Source organism: Leptonychotes weddellii, chromosome 1 (assembly GCF_054177405.1).
Source record: "Leptonychotes weddellii isolate Sample4059 chromosome 1, ASM5417740v2, whole genome shotgun sequence".
In the NCBI taxonomy this organism is placed as follows: Eukaryota; Metazoa; Chordata; class Mammalia; order Carnivora; family Phocidae; genus Leptonychotes; species Leptonychotes weddellii.
Window position 1 is genome coordinate 83,742,943 of NC_138369.1, and position 20,191 is coordinate 83,763,133.

General features: G+C 48.5%; 1 protein-coding gene across 8 annotated transcripts in view; it reads left to right on the forward strand.

Moving 5' to 3' along the window:
- PXYLP1 (2-phosphoxylose phosphatase 1) overlaps positions 1–20,191 on the forward strand; it is a 336,729-nt gene that overhangs the window by 30,837 nt on the left and 285,701 nt on the right. For 5 of the 8 annotated variants that reach the window (XR_014147300.1, XM_081827262.1, XM_031032576.2 and 2 more), the window contains 3 exons: positions 3,082–3,213; positions 17,734–17,892; positions 18,848–18,974. Coding sequence is in view for 7 of the 8 variants with exons in the window: in XM_081827262.1 (XP_081683388.1) it covers positions 3,135–3,213; positions 17,734–17,892; positions 18,848–18,974 (365 nt within the window). In the remaining variant the exon portion in view is untranslated. Of the gene's footprint in view, positions 1–2,673; positions 2,787–3,081; positions 3,214–4,874; positions 8,209–17,733; positions 17,893–18,847; positions 18,975–20,191 lie in introns of those variants that run through there. The other 3 variants (XM_081827287.1, XM_081827297.1, XM_081827293.1) reach the window with 3 other exon arrangements.

Genomic DNA, 20,191 nt, shown 5'->3' on the forward strand with positions numbered 1-20,191 from the left:
CACCCTCCCCAAATTAAAAGGGTCACCTTATAAGAAGGTCATTGATAAAGCAGAATAAATTCAATCAGGAATGACCAAGACAAAGAGAGGGTTCTGAAACCCTCAGGCTATTTAGCGAGGAGCTGTCAGCCGTCTTCAAGTGCCTAAGAAGCTGGCACGTGTCAAGAGCTAACTGGCTCTGTGTTGACCCACAGCTTGCAGCTAGAGTCAGCGTGCACACCTGTTGGGGAGACACCACAACATGTAAAACGAACTGTAAAGGCACAGAGATCTTGTTTTGTATCTTGTCACTGAGACTTGATAACCTGTACTCTTGAGTTTGGGTTTTCTGCCTGCATATTAGAAACGCATGTGTCTGCCCTGCAGAGTATGAAAGAAGTTGTGTCAAGAGCCCCACATGGTGGCTGGTTCACATTGTGCTCTGTGAATGGAAACCCAGGGAACACCGATTTTGAGCAGTTAGAAGTTCCTGGTCCCTGGAGAAGCAGAGCAAAGGTAGAAGCCTTCTAAGGGGAGGTGCGAGGGTAGCCGAGCATTGTTATTCTGCCCAAGTGGGGTATGTTTTGAAAACACTGTGGCCAGTGTTCACAGGTGAATGTTGTCGCCTTCCATGAACATCCCCTGGGAGCTGGGCCAGGCAGTAGAGGTTGTCTAGGGTGGAGGACAGAAACTGTCCTGGGTGGCCTCAATTGGTTAAGCGTCTGCCTTCAGCTCAGGTTGTGATCCCAGGGTCCTGGGATCCAGCCCCACATTGGGCTCCTTGCTCAGCGGGGAGTCTGCTTCTCCTTCTCCTCCCCGCTCCTGTTTTCTTTCTCTCTCTCTCTCTTTCTCTCAAATAAATGAATAAAATCTTGAAAGAAAGAAAGGAAAGGGAAGAGGAAGGGAAAGGGAAAAGGAAAAGGAAAGAAAGAAACTGTGACCCGGATTTTACTTAGGTTGTTTGGTCCCTATGGGGAGGTTTACTGTTGAACTGCTCAGATGAGCATTACCAGGGACACCCCCAAGGTCAAGGTGGCCCAGAGCCACCCAGGCTAACACTTTGTATCTGGGATTGGGTTTGTCAGCATCAAGGGTTCACCTTCGTTGTTAGCACAGAAGGGACGACCTGCAGTGCCACAGTCAGGGAGACCCACGCTCTGTCTCACACTGTGACCTCAGCCTCCTTGGGGGTTCAATGTAGAAGCCAGTGTTCCTCACCAAGCACAGATTCTGCTGAGCTGCTTGTGTCTTTTTAAGAGACACTGTGTGTTTCTTTTTAACAGATCTGTGTGTGTCTTTTTAAACACTCTCAACTGGAGTTTATGAGGAATTTGAATTTTGGAAACAAAACATTTATTTGGGGTCCCAAATACGTTAAGTCCTGGGTAGGATCAGCCAGGGTAGTATGCTGTCTTAGCCAGGATGCTAGAGAGCTTGCGAGGCTAGTGAGTGCCCTCCAGGTCAAGGAGGGGGTGTCCGCAGGAGGAGTTCCAGGCCATCTTGGGACACTAGGCACTGGTCCTTGCTTAGGGGTGGTGACTAAAGGGACAGAAGCAGTGGTTATTTGAAGGTGTAAAATTGGGATCTGTTTGTCAACAGAGATGTTGGTTGCCAAAGTACAGTCTCCATTGTGAGGTACAGGTATATTTTTGTTAGTCTTTTAGCAAATGTTCTCTTTTTATAGACAGTCTGACAAATCCCTTTAAAGGAGTGGTTCTCAGACTCCCTTGCAGGGTCCTTCCTGGGGTTAGGGTCTGGGAAACAAGGGACTCCAGGGCTCTGGATCCTGCTTCATTCCCTACAGATACGCCTTTTTAAAAAAAATAGATGATATAAGATAGAATTCACAAACCATCCAATTCACCCAAAGTGCACAATTCAATAGCTTTTAAAGATTTATTTATTTATTTGAGAGAGAATGAGAGCATGCGTGCACGCATGGACGCATGCGCACACACACACACGAGGGGAGAAGGGGCAGAGGGAAAGGGAGAGAGACTCCCAAGTGGACACCACGCTGAGCTTGGAGCCTAAAGTAGAACTCGATCTCATGACCCTGAGATCATGACCTGAGGCAAAATCAGGAGTCAGGCGCTTACCCGACTGAGCCACCTAGGTGCCCCTCAATAGCTTTTGGTACATGTATTCACAAAGTTGTGCAACCCCAGCCCTCATCATGTGAGCAAATGAGCTTTTGTCTGATTGTGTCTATTGGGGCTCTGAAGGAGATTGTATTTGAAGGAGGAAAAGGTGCTGCCACTAAAATCAGGTTTGAAATTATTTTTGTCCTCTTACTATAACAGGTTGGACCTTTTCTGAAGAGAGTGTGATTTTCAAGTTCTGTTTCAAATGCCAGAGAGAACAAGGAGAGAAACTTGACTGATGGGTTACACCCTCGAGCAGCCATTCACTTTTCTCACAGAAGGGCCTCATTCAGCATTTTTGAAAGTCGTTTTGCGCAGCTCTAACGTGATGAGGGGAAATGAGAATGGGTAGAGTGGGGCTGCAGAAGGCCAGTGGACACAGCAGAAATAGGGTCACCCATCCAGATGGGAGAAGGTCTTCAGTTAGCAGATGGGGCCCTGAGTGTAGCGACAAATCCTCTGGCATATACTCCAGCCATCCCTAAAGGTGTGACTGTGGGACGTGTGGCAGTGATTGGCGTTCAGGTTAATGATTACAGTTTTTTAAAAGACCGGAATCATATCAGCAAAATATTCACCAAAAAAGGTTGAAGATTTAGAAGTTGGTTGTCCGAATGGGCTGAGCACGAGCTGGTCCGTCAAGACTTCAGTGTCTGGCACGCGGTAAGTGCTCGATAAAAGCTCCTTACATTTTTCTTTGGAAAGGTCCTGCTGGGAAGTGTCTCATTCTGTGTTGATGTCGGATAAACGAAGCATTCACAAACTGGTTTCCTCTTATTAATTTGAAGGGCGCATTCTCGGCCGGGCTCATTTGGGGGCAAAGACGTAACCCGCTCTTGTTCTGCGACTAGGATTCGCGCTTCCCTGCTGGAGGACTTGGCTAATTGGATTATTTTCAGTTGACAAACTTGGTTTTCCACCTCGGAGCACATGTTTATTGCCTCTGTTTTGTTCACAGAACGTGTTCCCGATTGGAGGTGAAGCCATGAGGAGAAAATAGAACAGACAATAATGCTTTTCCGCAGTCGCTTCTTGCTGGGGCTGGCCCTGGCGGGGCTGCTGGCCTTCGTGAGCCTCAGCCTGCAGTTCTGTGAGTATCGCCTGGTGCCGCCGGCCCGTGGGAGCGAAGGGGGCTTCGTTCTGAGATAGAGGGCCCTTGTGGGGAGGAAACAAAGAGGCCCCAAAGCCTTTGTTTTTCAAACGAACAATGCAGTTTAAAACAACCGAGTCTTTTTATTATCAGGACTGACGGTGGATGGTTGTGAGTCCAAATCCTAAACCGCTGAGCTTTGTCCTGAGTGTCGTTTTCGGCCATAAGGAACTAGAGTGCTCACCAGGCCTCATGAAACGTTTTTGGCTTCTGCATAGATTCCTAAGCTGCCCAGTTATTCCCGGACTCTTAGATCCCCAAGGGGGAGACACCGAGCAGCCCAGCGTGAGCCGGGGTGTTTAGCCTGCTGGTTGGTTCTTTGAGGGTTGGGCGTCTGTTTTCTGTTCAGTGGGCTGTGAGGCTGCAGTTGTTGGGGAGGGGAGGGGGGTTAGGTACCAAACTCAGTTTCCTGGGCAGCAGAGACCACACACGGGGCATCTCGTGCGGTGAGGCAAGGGCAGGGCCGATGAAGCCAGTCCATGGATCTCACCGCCCAGCACTTTGTCCTTCACTGGGCGCCTGTGTTCAGGTTCGACCCCAAAGCTGCATACCCCACTGCTCCCGCCAAGAGAGGCCATCCTCAAACACAGATCTGTCCCCAGCACCTCCTTGGTTGTAACCCTGCACGGGTGGCCCATGCTGTCCGGGAGGCTCTCTGTACTCCAGTGGCACCTCTCTCATGCCGAACTGCTTGGCGTCCTCTGCGCATTTACCCTGTTCTCTGTGCCCAGATCCCGCCAGCCCCTCTGCCTGGAGCACCATCCTCCTCACGCCCCTCCCATCCTTTCCCCACATGGTTCACTCCGTCTTTTTCTCCACTAGGAACCTCCCAGGACTTCCCCCCACCCCCTCAACCGGGTCTGATGCTCCTTTGGTGTGCTTCCAGGATGCCCTAAACCTGTTCCCCTCCTCACACTAGCCATGTGGTATTCTAATGTTCAGTTCTTGTGACTCTTCCTCTTACAAGACTGTTCTCTGAGAGCAGAGACCATGTCCTGTTTCCCTCTATACCCCAGGAACTGCACTGCCAACCACACAGTAGGTGTTTCATGACTGTTAAACGAATGAAGGAATCTACACCTGCTCTGAAAAGCAGGCTGACCCGAATTCCCTCTCCTTCTGGTGCCATATACTCAAAGCTGAGAATGTCTGTCCTATGCTTGGAATTGCGTTTTTGCTGTCACCTGCCTTCCCTCCATCTTACCACCGCACCCTGATGGATGGGAGATACGCGGTCGGCACCCATCACTGCCTAGGATGGCTCTGTGAGGAGGTGGCATTTCTGTCGCAGTTTGAGTGATGGGAAGAAGAGCAGGTGGCTCAGCAAGTGAGATGTTCTGAGAGCGCTGAGGAATGTGGGAAAGACTTGGCATTTGGAATAAGTGGTTTGAAGAGAGGAGGCTTTGAGCAAGTTTCCCCTGATACACCTCCAATTTGTGACATACTCCATGCACACGTCTGGTACCCACGACAGGCTGTTTCTAATACTAAAGACAATTAAAAATACTCATTTTATCCTAACAGAATGGGAAACGAGGTCAAGAGTAGGTGGGCATAGGAAGTTTAAAGATACTCCAGATGGTTAATGAACCATCAAATATAAATCCTTTCCAAAAAGTGTGTTAGGACTCTCAGTAGTTTAATTGTTCATAACTTTTCATTAAAAATTTTCCATCCTTTGGCCAGGGAGGTAGGAGGTTACAATCAACCTTGACTTTTTATTCTACGAAGCTGACAGGATCTGAGACGTGAATGTGGGTTACTTGTGTTTGCTGCGTTTCTCTTGCATGAGGTGGTTTCCACGTCACTGAATTGGCCAGTGTGTTTTGCTTATATAACTCTTCTGAAAGTACCTTCTGTTTTAGGAGAGCCAATTTTCAGTCATAGTTTTTTTTAAGGGAAATTTTGCAGGGTAAATTAGCCTGCCCGGGTTGGAGCTCTTTATTCTTGGATACGTTGGAGTTCGGAAAGATATTAAGATATGGATGTTCTTACTGCTCTTCTACTTCTAGGTAAACTGTAACTTTGAAACTTACCCATTTCTGTAGATACGGAGTTTAATTGCTTTATTTATTTAATTGTGTTGTGGCTTGCTGGTTATTACGGTGTAAGGAACTGCACTACTTGGTAATACAAAAGCATACCTTTAACTAACATTTGTGTTTTCATTCTTACCCTAAAATATGTGGACTTTTTTTTCATCATTTCTTTTGACTAATTTTTGAATAAATACCAGATTAGCACATATAATTATTTTAGGTAATATATGTGAGGCGATCAAATATAACTTGGTTTTTCTCAGGCTTTAAGTGAACCAGTATAGTTTGCTTTCTGCAATGATCATGTATTTTATTTTGTCCTGTTGGCTTTTTCTGATGTTTTGAATATGAGAAAGTTACGACCCGGGTTACAATTTAAAAATCAGGTTGTTTAAATAAGCATTTCTTCCTCTTGGTACAGAAAGTAGGGTCTGTGACCCCAGATATATTTATTAAGTGCTTATGTGTGTCAGGCATTTTTCTACAGTGTCGGGTGGAGGTGGATGGAAAGGATATAAAAAAGGTTAAGATACAGTTCATAGTTTCTCAAAATATGTTTACTTTAAATGGTAGTAATGACTTGCTGTAGGCTAACAGCCTTTAATGAAAATCATTCATTTTGTCTTTTCAAGTCCTGGATATTTTTGAGTTTGGAAATAGGGAAACTCTGAAATTCCTGATATCCAAATTGCAGAAGGGAACAAGTAAGACATACCTATCTTTAGTTATTCTAGTTAAAATGTGTACCAGTGTAAAAATTACTTCTCAGATTCAGGGACTTCTTCATTGCAACAGGGCAAAGACCGCCAGCATGTAAAGACTTGGTTAGTTGTATTTCTGCTTTTTCTGCTCTTTTTTGTAGTCGTCCATTTTTCCTCCTTCAGCCCAGCCTGTACTTAATTCTTATTTTATGCGCATTTCACCGTGTTCCAACGGCCATTCCCAAAATGGCAGCACAGCAGCAGCGCACAGGCTCTGGAATGACAGCCTTGGGCTTGGATGCTGCTCTGCCACGTGGCAGCCGTGCGCCCTGGGCAAGACGGACCTCTCAGAGCCTCTGTTTCTTCTTCTGTAAAATGGGATGAGTTGTGGCAGCTGCAGCATCAGTGTGAGAACAGAGACCTTGTGGGAAACCCCTTGGCTTGTGGAAGCGTAGTCAGTGTAAACCTTTTTTTTTTTAATTTTTTTATTGTTATGTTAATCCCCATACATCACATCATCAGTTTTCGATGTAGTGTTCCAGGATTCATTGTTTGTGCACAACACCCAGTGCTCCATGCAGAACGTGCCAATGTAAACCTTTTAAGCAACAGCACTGAATCCCATCGCCAGGTACCATCTTCAGAAACCAGGGCTCTCGGGGTCCCAAAGGCTGCCAAGGCTTGTGTTCCTTCAGCTGCTTGTCAGAGAGGAGGCTTCTGAAATATATCATACTTCTTTTTGTTTTTGATCAGAGTTCATTGGCATGATAGTGGCCAGTCTACACTGAGCACATGGCAGTATATCTAGGGGTGATTTTCCTGGGCAGCGCCCCAGTTGACCAGAGCAGCTTCTGAGGAAAATACCGAAGATGGACTGGAGGTTCAGATCCCCAGGCGGAAGAGGGAAGGTTACCCCGCAGCAGTGAAAGCCAGGGTTATCTTCAGTATCTCAAGAGCCCTTTCTGCAGGGGTCAGACTTGTTCTGTGTGGCCCAGGTGACCATGGGGCCACATTCCAGTGGAGCGTCCTAAAAGTCAGTGGCATGCAGAGGTAGAATGCATGGGGTGCAAACTCTGGAGCATTGCTCTGTGAAGAGGAGGATATTAGGCAGGTCATCAGGCCTGATTCCATTTAAAGTCTCTTCAAACTCTGAGGTTTTAGGAATTTTATCTTTTCTTGTTGACCCAGCGCCATGAGTGTGTACAGCTTTGTCCTTCAGCAAATGTTCCTTGAGTTTCCACCCTAGGTTAGGTCCTGGGCTGGGAGCTTAATCCCTCAAGGACCACAGCAGCAGTGTGTCCTACTGGGGGAAAATCACGAGCAGACACTTGGAATACAGTGTGTGATGTGCTAGGACAGGTAAGAGGTGATAAATAACATGTAAGGTGATGGCGGGGGGAGGGGGGACAGTGGTGGAGCACACGGCTCTAAGAAAAAGCCAGACTTCCCAGATTGAATCCCTGTCCTGCCACTTACCAGCTAGGTGACCTCAGCCATGTTATTTACCCTCTCCCTGCCTCAGTTTCCTCATCTGTAGAATGGGGATAACGATAGTCCCTATTTCACAGGGTTAGTAAAGGATTTAGTAAGCTCATATTTTAAGACACCTATAACAGTGCCTGACACACAGTGATCACTGTATGTGTGTTTGTTAAATAAAATGAATTAGAGATCATTTATGGCAGGTTGATATGGGAGGATAGAGGACAAGAAGCTAATCCAGTCTGGGAATTCAGGAAGACTCCCCAGCAGAGGTGACATCTGAGCTTCATCCTTGAGGGGTAAGTAGGAGTTGGCCATGGAGGAAGGTGGGAGGGGCATTCCTGCAGATGGAGGTGGGTGTGCAAAGACAGAGTGAAAGAGAGTAGGACCCAGTTAGTCACCTATGTGTGGCTATTAAGTTGGACAAACACTGGGGCCACCTCCATCCCTACATTATATCCTGAAGGCTGTGGGGAGCCAGCCACTGGAAGTAGGGAACACACCAGGAGATTGAGGGCTTGGAAGGACCACAGTCCAGGATAGTGTTTGCCCAGGTGTGGTCTCCTGAGCACCTTGAGCAGAGTGGCTCTGGAGACTTGTAAAGAATGCATGTTCCACAACCGAAAATGAGCACATTTTGTGCCCCTCCCTACAGAATCAGAATTTTGGCAGGCGTGGGACCCAGAAATCTGCACTTTTGACAAGCTCCCTGGGTGAGTCTAATAAGCACAAATCCTGGGCACTCCCTGTTCGGGGGCTGATGGGAGGGTGAAGCCTGGTGGGCAACTCAGGCGGTTTTGCCTCCATGAAAGACTGAGGGGGCACCTTGAAGGTATTGGCCCTGGAAGAAGAAGCAAAGCCAAAGCGGCAGGCGAGGCTGTGGGACGTCAAGCTAATTGGGTGGTAGAGTGGGCCAGGGTGAGGGGAGAAGGGGAAGACGCCACGATGACACACAGGAGTCTGGCTCAGGTAGTTCAGTAGATGCCTCATTCAGTCAGGCATTTGTGTGTTCATTCACATGAACGTCTCATCTCCACCTGGGTTAAATATGCCGAATCTAAAGAAAATGCCCAGAATGTGTCCGGACTGGGAGGGAACCATGTGGGGCTGATGGCTCCCCGGGTCTAGATAAGGCCCAGGCAAGTGGACAAGCTGGGTGTGGAGCAGGACGAGGAGTTGGAGGTGTTGATGAGGTACCTGAGGGCCAGCTGGGTACCATGTCTTGTCGGAAAGTGGTTTCAGGATCTGAGCCTTAGAGAGACCCTGCTGGGGGACTTTGTGTTCACTGTTCCTGAAGCCCTGACCTGGGGAGACCAGGAGCATGCGGAAGCCACTCCAGACTGACAGTTTTCTTCGGCTCAACCAGTGTTTCCACATTTTTACATTTATTTACCAATGTTTTAGAATTTAGGCAATTTCACATAAACTTCTAGCCCCTCTTTAAAAAAAAAAAAAAAAAAACTGTCCAGCAAGCCGAGACCCGTGGTCTCTTGCAGGGACAGTGGCTGGAGCCCACAGCTGGGTTCTGGCCACCCCCGTTGTGGGGAGTGCAAGCTCTTCCTTTCTCCATGGTCTCCACTTGCAGAACCCTGGCATCTTGGGAGTTTGCGCCCTGTGGTACAGGTAGGAGGAAGAGAGGACAGGGCAAAGATGAGATCTGGGCAGACAGAGGAAGGGAGGCCATGAAGGTGACAGAATGGCAGCCGAGAGGTGGGGCCCCAAAGCCGAGGGAAGCAGGTAGGCAGCTGAGGAGCCTCTGCTTAATCAGCTCTGTGTGTGTTCAGTGGGCACCCCAGCTGAACCAGCTTAGTGTGTGTGAGTTGTATATATGTGGTGTGTGAGTAGTGTGTGTGAGTGGCAGTGTGTGTGTGTGGTGTGTTTGTGTGGTGTCTGTGAGTGGTAGCGTATGCATATGATGTGTGTATGTGGTGTGTGTGGTGCGTGTGAGTGGTGTGTATGTGGTGTGTGAGTGTGTGTGAGCGGTGTGTGTGAACAGTATGTGTGAGTCTTCAGTGGTTTCTCTGGTACCTCTCTTCCCACAGAGCCATCATTTTCCCGCAGCCTCCAACCCCCACACCCCTCACCTTTCCCCAGAGGATCCATTGCCCTCTGGGAAGGAGAATAACCAAGCTTTGCTAGAGCAGTGTGTAAATTAAAAGAAAATTGCCTCTGAGAAGGAGAGTGAGGAGCCCCTGTAAGGTGCCTGGGTTTTGTCACATTCGCCTTGGTTGTTCAGACCCTGGCTTCAGCCTGCTCTTCGTAGTCGGCTGTTGGCATTCACGGCTCCCACTCTTCGCAGGCACCCTGAGCTCCATGGTGGATGGTGGCAGGGATTTTGCTGAGGCACGGATTTGAATAATGATAGCTGGGAGTGAGCTCCTGGCTGCTGAGCAGGCCTCACTCCTGCTCTTCATCCTGTGTCTGTTTTATGGAGAAAAGCATGTGCCCCAGGGGTGTGTGTGAACTGGGGATTCATGAAGATTTTAATGTTTTCATGGCAAAGGTTTGGGGCTGCAACCCTTAGAATGCCAAGGGTCTTATGTACTATGTACTCTATTTTATTTATTTATTTTTTTGAAAAGATTTATTTCTTTTAGAGAGAGAAACAGTGCACAAGCAGGGGAAGGGGCAGAGGGAGAGAGAATCTCAAGCAGACTCCCTGCTGAGTGCAGAGCCCAACACAATGAGGGGGGCCCCATCTCAGGACCCTGAGATCATGACCTGAGCCAAAATCAAGAGTCAGATGCCCAACCAACTGAGCCACCCAGACGCCCCTATGTACTCTATTTTAAAAGCCACAGTAAGATTCCTCCTGGGATTTTATTTTGGTGAATTGGAGTCAGAAAAAATGAGGAACTAAATATGAGGGCTTGCATTTTTAACCTAAGAAGTTCATCATTATCACTTAGGTTTTACATTTAGTATTTTTTTATTTCAATTCTTTTCTTGGAGGTTTATTTTCTGTTTGATTTCTGAGAGTTTTAATTTTGCTTTTTCTCTGAATGCTTCCTGTCCAACTACCCCATAGAGTTAAATAAATATCTGTGGGTGAAAAAATTCTGTAGGTGTCAAAATTAAGTGTGACAAATCAGCTTTCATCATACGTGCTAAGTTAATGTTGTAGTTACATAACAGGGGGACATGCCCTTCCATGAGCTAAAAATGACACATTTATGTGTGGGGGTCATTTCTAGTATTCTTCTGGGGGTGGGGAGGACATTGTTTCTCTCCTCTCTCTCTTTCCCCTTCCTCTCTCTCTCCCTCCCTCCTTCTTTCCTTCCTTCCCAGTTTCTGATCTTAGAGAATTTCTACTAAGAATAATTAGATAAGAGAATAGAAATGTATATTTAAAGATGTTTATTGCAGCATTGCTTACAGGAGGCAAAGGCGGGGAAGGCAGCCGAAGAGTCCAACAGTAAATACTCTTGCAGCCATTATGCTGTGATTACACAGATCTGTCTGTATTCACGTGCAAGGTTGTCCATAATATAGTAACCGAAAGTACATACGGTGTTTTATATGGGAATACGTGTGTGTGTGTCAACTCAACAGTATTGGCAAGAAGGTGATCTCCCGTTTTAGAGAAGAGACTATCAGGGCTAGTTAGTAAAACAAGAGAATGTTAGTAAAAGTAGCCAGTAAACTCAGGGAGGGTACCTCCCTATGCCAAGACTGTGTGGGGAGAGGGACAAAATAGAGAAAGCTGGGGGATGTTTGCATTGGAGTAACTGTGGGATGGAGGGGAGCTGAGGACACAGTGGGAAGGAGTTTGCGCCAACTGCACCGATGAACTTGGGCCCCAGTCCCTGTTGTCTTGGCATCAGGGCACCTGCTCCAAGCTGGATGACATTTAAAAAAACCAAAAAAAACGAGAAAATCCACCTTGACTTGAGGTCAGTGGTAATCGGCGGTGGAGCCCCGTGATCTTGATAGCGGCTCGGCCCCGAGGGAAGGGTGGCCGGGTGGTTCGGGGGAAACGACCAGGAATGAGGTCTTGAGGGCAGAATCTGAATCTGGAATATGAGGATGAAGTCAGGCTGCACCCAGAGAGAGCTGTGCGACTGTCTCGATGTCGGCACCCAGCGCCTCACACGCCCAGCAGAGCCAGGCTGCCCCTCTGGGTGCGAGGCACAGGGAGTCGACCATGATGCATGGCCCGTCTCTGACCTGTGTGGCTTGGGCTGCAGCATCACCTCATGCCCCTCCCTTGATTTCCTGTGTCATCGAAGGGGCTGGACCCCTCTGCCCGGGGGTGTGTCTCTTGGGGAACCTGGAACCCAGCCAGAGCTCTGCCTCTCCCCAGCCCCAGGTATCCGGCAGAGGGTGGGCTGGCTGGTCAGTCCAGGTACCTGAGGGTGCAGGCCCCTCCCTCAGCACTGTCTCTCAGTGAGGGGGCTTCCCTGAAGCCCGCCCCCACCCCTGGCCATCTCTTCCTTGTGACCCTTTCCACAGAAGGCAGATGACCAGCTGCCTTCCTGGGCAGTTGGTTTGGTGGCCTCAGTGGGGTTTAGTGCTCTCAAAAGGTAGGCCTTTGAGACACTGAAAACTTACTTGTTAGTTAGTTAGTTAGTTGGTTGGTTAGTTAGTTAGTTATTTGTCAGAAAGAGAGAGAGAGGGAGGGCACAAGCAGGGGGAGCGGCAGGCAGAGGAAGAAGCAGGCTTCCCGCAGAGCAGGGAGCCCGATGCGGGACTCGATCGCAGGACCCTGGGATCATGACCTGAGCCGAAGGTAGAGGCTTAAGTGACTGAGCCACCCAGGCGCCCCTTACTTGTTCCTCTTGAGAGGAGGGGAAACAATGTCCTTGGGCCTCAGTGACCCTCCTCAGCAGGGACGGAAGCATAGATATAACCTCTGGCAGGACATCCAGCCACACATATGCACTAAAATGTAGACTGTGGGTTGTTCTGGGTGATAAGATTATGGGTGATTTTCACTTCTTTTTATACCTTAGTGTTGAACAGCTATTTTAGGATGAACAAATGTTTATGTGAGTTGTAAAGCTCCCTTTTCATTTTGAAAAAAGAAAAATCTATCAAGGGTGTTGAAATCAGAAAACTATTTCCAGGCACATTGGGTTGTTAGCCTGAGTCCACAGATGTCAGCATCGTCTCGTGTGGTTTCGGAGTTTCCTGTGAACCCTCAGAAGGCAAATTCAGAAGCTTGTGTATGTAGTCCTTTTGCAGGGTTGAGGAGCAGTAACTTTTATCCGATTCTCAAAGCGGAGGCAGGGGGATTCAGGCTATGAGATAGTTAAGAATGACTGAGGTTCTTTTCACAGTTCTTTCTGGGGGCCTGTCCTTGGATGGCTTTCTGATTTCTAGTTTCTGTCATGATTTTTTTTTTTTTTGACAGAGAGAGAGATAGCGAGAGCAGGAACACAAGCAGGGGGAGTGGGAGAGGGAGAAGCAGGCCTCCCACTGAACAGGGAGCCCGATGTGGGACTCGATCCCAGGACCCTGGGATCATGACCTGAGCCGAAGGCAGACGCTTAACGACTGAGCCACCCAGGCGCCCTCTGTCATGATTTGGAGTCGGTGGTGCTTCTGTCATCTAACCCAAAGGACCCTGTTTGGGCCAGACCGGTTATCAGTTGCCCCAGAGAACAGTGAGATTTCCTGTCCCCACTGGGAGGCCACAGCTGGGCTCAAGCTCAGGCCACCGTGGGAACCCTGTCCCTGTGCTCTGGCAGTCAGTGGACTTAGGGCTCAGTGGCTGACGTCAGAGGGAGGGTCAGGCAAGGAAGAGATAAGAGCTTGGGAACAGCCTAGGGCAAAACCTCTAGCCTGCTGAGTCCCAACCCCGAGAGCCATACCTTCTGTGGTTTGCTGGCTCCCTAAATGGGACCAGGCTTATTTATCACTGGCACCAAAAGCACTTACTAGATTCTTACCGAACAGTGGTTCACCATGAGGCAACAAGAATGAGGGATGAAGAATAGTTAAGAATAAGGAGAACAGGAAAAGTTGGTATTGTACTGTGGCCCAAAGTAGATAGGTCAGAAAGGATAGATTCAGCTGCTTGATCAATCTTGTCCACGTAGGGGCGCCTGGGTGGCTCAGTCAGTTAAGCATCTGCCTTCAGCTCAGGTCATGATCCCAGGGTCCTGGGATCGAGGCCCTCATTAGGCTCCCCACTTGGCGGGGAGCCTGCTTCTCCCTCTCCCTCTGCCTGCTGCTCCCCCTGCTTGTGCTCACTCTCTCTCAGTGTGTCAAATAAATAAATAAAATCTTAAAAAAAAAAAAAAAATCTTGTCCATGTAAAACCAAGTTTCTCAAAGTATGCAAATGTGGACTTGATTTCCACCTTGCATCCCTAAGCATGATTTCTACTCCTGCCTGTAAAAGCAAATGGCCAAAGGCAAATAACAGAATGGGTCTCCAGTTGTGGTTCTGGCTTATATTTGAGAATTACACACAGACATTTTTATATTCAGTGCAGGGTAGAGGCACAACGGACCTTTAAGACAACTCGGTGGATTGAGGAGCACTGAGGGAATTGTGGGAACTGCCAGTAGAGCAAATCATTATTCTTTGGCAGGCCAGCGCAGGAGACAGAACTCGAGAGCCTTTGGATTATTGGGAGATACTAGAACTAGGGGTATTTTAGTTTATAAGAAGGTGACATCTTGGGGGCATCTGGCTGGCTCAGTCAGTAGAGCAAGTGACTCTTGATCTCAGGGTCGTGAGTTCAAGCCCCACACTGGGTGTGGAGCTTACTTTAAAAAAAAAAAAAAGAAGGTGCCATCTTGGATCAGCTGGATGTATTTAAAGGAGTCAGAAAAGCTGCTAAAATTGGGTGGTTGAGAGGGTAAGGGAGACTGGTTCATTGTGCTTCTGTGAAAGGTGTGGACACAGAGGGTCAGCATCCCTTCCAGATCCCCAGTTGAAGGGACCACCTTCTAAGAGCCTGGAAGTAGCCAGAATAATCCTCTCAAGGGGACTGACAAGCAAATAGCACTTCTTTATCCCTTACCACACGGCAGGCCCCGTGCGGTGCTCCACAGGGGACGTCTCAGGCCATCCACGCCACCACTCTGGTAGGGGAAGGGAATGAGGCATAGTGAGGCAGGAGGATTTGCCCAAGGTCATGCAGCCGGGAAATAACAAGGTCAGGACTCGAACCCACATTTGTGACTCAGTAGTCCGCAGCCCCATATCACCTCCCTGCATTCAGAACCGTGGACAGCCATGGCAGCAGGGGTGAATGAGGACAGACCTTAGCGGCCCTGGAAATGACAAGTCCCAAGAGGTGACTACCGTCCGCTGGGGAGATGAGCAGCCCAGGGCTAGGCGGGGAGGCATGCTTCACAGGCATGGCCAAGGGACCAGAATCTGGCACCATTTCAAAAGAGAGCAGAGTTAAGGACTCAGTGTTGCCACACAGCCAGAATTGCTGGGTCATTAAGATGCTGCCTTCAGACATACACTTTTCTCCTTCCCTTACTCTGGCACCAATCCCCCAATGGTAAATTACCTCTAGACTCCTGAGCTTGTATGTTACCAGATTTGGCCGTTTCCAGCTGCTGGGAAGAAAGTGAATATAGGGCCAACCAAAGGACTAATTTTGAATTGGTGAAGGACCAATTCTATAGCTCTGTGATGGTTGTTGTAATACAAGTAATACAAGTAATGAATGAAAATCTGCTAATAAAAGAATATGAGTAGACATTATAGAAAGATACATACATGTTCGTACATAGAGGAAGTATGTAACACATGCTTACTGTAAATATAGATGTGTGTAGACTGTAAAACAATATAGACATTTATAGAAAAACAAGTAAAAACACTTCTTCACCCCCTATTCCATCCATTCCCCAGAGGAAACCACTGCTGCATTATAATGGGTGTCCTTATAGACATCTACGCATTTACTTAATAAACAAATGCCTGTATATTCATACATTTATAGTTTGTTTTTTCTTATCCAGTAGCCTGATTTATTCACCTCACTTCATTTATCTTTGATTCTTTTCCAGTCTTTTTAACCGTAGCAGAATATTCCCCAATATGGGTGTAACGTTCTGTTCTGTTAATGATGGATACCTAGTCGATTTCCCTTTTTTGTTATTACAAACAGCACTGCAACAAATCTCCTTGGCCATACATCTTTATGACTGGAATTGATGTCTGACGAGTAGATTCCAAGACGTAGAGTCAAGGGATCAGGGATAAGGCACATATAACATTTAGCAGATACTGCCAAATCCTTCCAAAAGGTTTCTATTTTCACTCTCACCTGCGGTGTGGAAGTGAGTTTTTACACCCTTGCCAGCACTGGTATTATTATAAAAACAGGATATTCTAGTCTGATAGGCGGGATCAGAGGCTGTTGTTTTATTTTGCATTTAAGTATGAATAACATTGAACATATGAAAAGATGCTGTTTGGTTGGTATTTGTTTTTCTGTACTTGGCCTGCACATATCCCTTACTGATTTTTTAGCTGTAGGAGCTCATATGCATTTTGGACATTAATAATTTGTTACGTACGGGGGCGCCTGGGTGGCTCAGTTGGTTAAGCGACTGCCTTCGGCTCAGGTCATGATCCTGGAGTCCCTGGATCGAGTCCCGCATCGGGCTCCCTCCTCGGCAGGGAGTCTTCTTCATCCTCTGACCCTATCCCCTCTCATGTGTTCTCTCTCTCTCAAATAAATAAAATAAAAAATCTTTAAAAAAAAAAAAAATAATAATTTGTTACGTACGTTGCAAATATTTTCCTTTCAGTGGATTGTTTGTCTTTTACCTTTATTTATAACATCTGTTTGCCAAAGGGAAGTCTTAAGTATTTATTTAGAAAAATCTGTAGAAGGAATTAGGGAATTTAAATGGATTTAGGCTGGTGGTTGGGCCCTGTTTTAGCTATTGTTCAAATGTATGTATATATATTCTGGTGATTAATAAACCTTTTAGAAAGTAAATGATACTTGGGCACAGCTATTTCTGTGCATTTCCTCAGTTGGTGGATGCTAAAAGTACAACTATCATTGTGTAGAGAGTTCCAGAAAATCTGTGATGCTGCAAAGAGGTCCCGCATACATGGAAAAGTTGGGGACCATTGACCCAGAAGATGGACTTACATCTGCTTATAAGTAATTCATAAAGTCTATTAGTCAGGACTCATTTGGTTGAAAGTAACTAAAGCCCAACTCAAACTAGCTTAAGCAAGAAGGCTTATGTATGATGTATATTACTGGGACATCTAAGAGAGGTTCTGGCTTCAGCCACATCTGAACCCAGGGTCTCCAAGAATGATGTCCTCAGGTCTTTCTCTCTCTCTCTCTGTCTCTCTGATTAGGTCTCTGCATGTGTTGGTCTGCCTTGTCTCTATTCAGCATCATTTTCTCCCCCTGCAGACAGAGATTGTCCGAGGAGGGACAGGTAGCTGGAGCAGCCCCGGGTTTCCATTCCTAGAGATCAGCATACGAGAGACCCTTTGCTAGTGTGTGCACAGCACCTCTGTCAAGGAAAAGGAGATGAGTTGCCCCATCACTATCCTCATTGACTCAGTCACATGTCCCCCCACCCCCTAGCCTGGGGCAGGGACACTGGGAAGGAGCAGTTCACCCACAGAAAGGGGGTGCTAGATGGACAGACAGACTGCAGGACGAATGCATGACATCCAGAAGACTGGTGGGGAGAACCTGGCCGGGAGGCAGAGGAATGAGCTCGACATGGGGCTCCATCCACCACATCCGCCTTGGGTGGCTGCCTCCGTCTCCCTCTTGGCACTAGGCTCTCTCCTCTGTAAAGTGGTCTTGGGAAGCTTAATGAGTGACGCCTGCCATTGGGCTCTTGGGGACCCCAGAGTGCAAAGCAGATGATATCAAATGAGATCTGTCAGCACATCTAGCACTTCGTAGGCACTCAAAAGGTGATGGGTTTCCTCTCTGGTATTTACCAGAATTCAAAGGGCGTTAGGAATGAGGTAACCAGGCTGCCCGAAGTTCTTCCTTTACCACCGGAGCGAGGCCCCTTTCTCCGGGGTGGCCCACCTGCCTTTTGCACAACTAATTATTGGTCAGGAGAAGGTAACGGCATTGAGAAAGAGGCAGGGCACACTGAGGGCTCAAGAAAGTTCTTGTTGAGAAGCTGACCGCTTGCTGGACTGAAGCCCACCCTAGTGCCGAGGGAGAGAAGAGTTACTTGGTGCAAGTCCAGCCGCGCTCTGGGCCCCTGCGGCTGGCCTGGTGCCTCCTGTGACTGCACATGTCATGGCCTGCTTTGCTTCCCTTGCAGTCCACCTGACCCCCGTGTCCACAGCTAAGAACGGAGTGAGTAGCAAGAGTCGAAAGAGAGTCATGCCTGAGCCAGTGACAGAGCCCCCCGTGACGGACCCCATTTACGAAGCTCTCTTGTACTGCAACATTCCCAGCGTGGCTGAGCGCAGCATGGAAGGTAGGCCTGCCTGCGCTGCCCAGCGTGGCACCTGGACCCGCACCCCTCTGGGGACTAGTTGTTCTTCAAGTGGCACAGCATGGTAGGAAGGAGCCAGACAGCCTGGGCTCAAATCCTGCAGCCGCCACTAGGCCGTGCCCCTGAATGAGTTCCCAAGTCTTAGCTTCCTCATCGTGAAATGGGCGTCACTAGCAGTCCCTACTCACAGGGCTGCCCGGAGGCTTCCGTAACTGCTCTGGACAGCTCACGAGAAGCCCTCTGTACATATTCTCCATCACGGTTTTCGGTGAGATACCAGAGATGGAAAGGTAGGCTTGACGGACTCTAGGGTGTCACCCCCATCTACCCCCCCTTTCCAGTAAACTCTCTCGGGGCTTAGGACATCCACAGGATGCGGGACGCTCTGTTGGTATCTTGCGGTAAAAGTGTAGGAAAATAGGATTTCTATGTTGAGTTTGCTTTTTTGAAAGTGTATCAATCAATGATATTGAATATTTTTATCAATTTGTGCCCTGATTTGTTTCATGGAGCTTTATTTATTTTATTTATTTTTTTAAGTAGGCTCCACACCCAAGTGGGGCTTGAACTCACAACCCTGAGATTAAGAGTCGCGTGCTCTAACGGCTGGGAGCCCCTGTTTCATGGAGCTTCAAAGCAGAAGTCATTGTTTCTAGCACTTCTGTAGGCCTCCCTCTAGGCTGTGGATGTGAGTGAGGCCACCTGAATCATCGTGCCCCCATTTCACTGGCCTCCAGCCCCCAGCCCACACCCCCAGAGCCTGTTGCTTCTGGGGGGTCTGAGACATAACCAGCCCTGTCTCCGTTCCTCCACCCGCCTTGTGAGCACCACCCCCTACACCGGCACCCTCCTGCCATGCTCATCCCTCCACCTGTGCGAAGTGGACAGGATCCACACCTCCTGAGTGCTAACCAGGCGATCTGCTCCTCTCCCACAGGTCACGCCCCGCATCATTTTAAGCTGGTCTCAGTGCATGTGTTCATTCGACACGGGGACAGGTACCCACTGTATGTCATTCCCAAAACGAAGCGACCAGAAATTGACTGCACTCTGGTGGCTAACAGGTAAATTGCACTTTTCCTGCTAGTCATTTTCAAGAATCTGTTCTCTGTCCCGATCAAAATGCTGGCTGGAGAATGGCAGAAAAGGGGAATAAGCTACGTTTGTTGAGCACGTCCTGTTTGCCAAGAGCCTGATCCTCAAAAACAATCCTGTGTGTTAATTGCCATTTCCCAGTGGAGAAGGAGCAGGCCCAGAGAGGCAAGGACAGCTGTGTAAGGCCACACAGCAGATGAACTGAGATTTGGGTTCAGGCCAGTGTGAGGCCCACTCTCCCCTCCCATGTTCTGCAGTTTGAAAAAGAGCTGGGACACAGTGCAGTGAGCGCAGGGCCAGATGTCCTCAGACCCTGGGGCAGCTGTGCTGTTTGAGGCAGCAGGAAAGTCCCTTAGTCTCTGAGCCTCCCCCTCCCATCTGTGCAGTGGGGATGCTGCTGCTGACCGTTGGGTCAGGAGGAAGTGACGCACGATAGAGGAGAACGTGCACCCCCAGCTGCAGAGCCATATACATGTGAGACCTGACTTCCACCTTTTCATTTTTCACGGGATTAGGGATAGCATGTTCCTGGTTGAATGCCCTTTGGATGAAAAATAATCCAACAGATTGCATACGGCTCTAAAATGAGAGGCCGGGTTAGCGCTGAAACGACGGGCCGGGCCTCAGCGCCGTGTCAGGGGGCGCATAACATCCCTCGCAGTGTTGACCGAATGAGCGGAGGAGACGGAGGGAAGTGCTCAGTGAGGAAGACGTCATGCGGATGGAATGCTTCTGGATGCCAGCCTGCCCCGGGCAGGGCTGGTCTGGGGGAACCATGGGTTGCCTCCCTGCAGCCAGGCCTGTTCCTTCTAGTGGATGGTGGTGTGAACCACAGGGAGGGGGATTCAGGGTGACTCTGCGTCTCCAGGCTTCTCACCGTCCAGGATTATATGGAGAAGAGAAAGTGAACCCTTAGATATAAACACATCCTGAAATAGTGCCTGGCTGTAGGCTTTCATGCACTCTCTCCTTCCCTACTAGAGGTCATGGAGCTCGCAGCCTGGGTACTTATGTCCCTTCTATGTTAACAAGCCTGGGTGCATGTCGCAGTGTCCGTCCCATGGGTTGGAAGAGCCCCTGGGTCGAGGGCCATGCAGACACTGGCTTTCTTCCTCTGGTCTCTAGCCTGTGCCAGCCTTCCTGCTGGGACCTTCTACCCCTGCTCTGCCCCCTCTCGCCGGCCCCC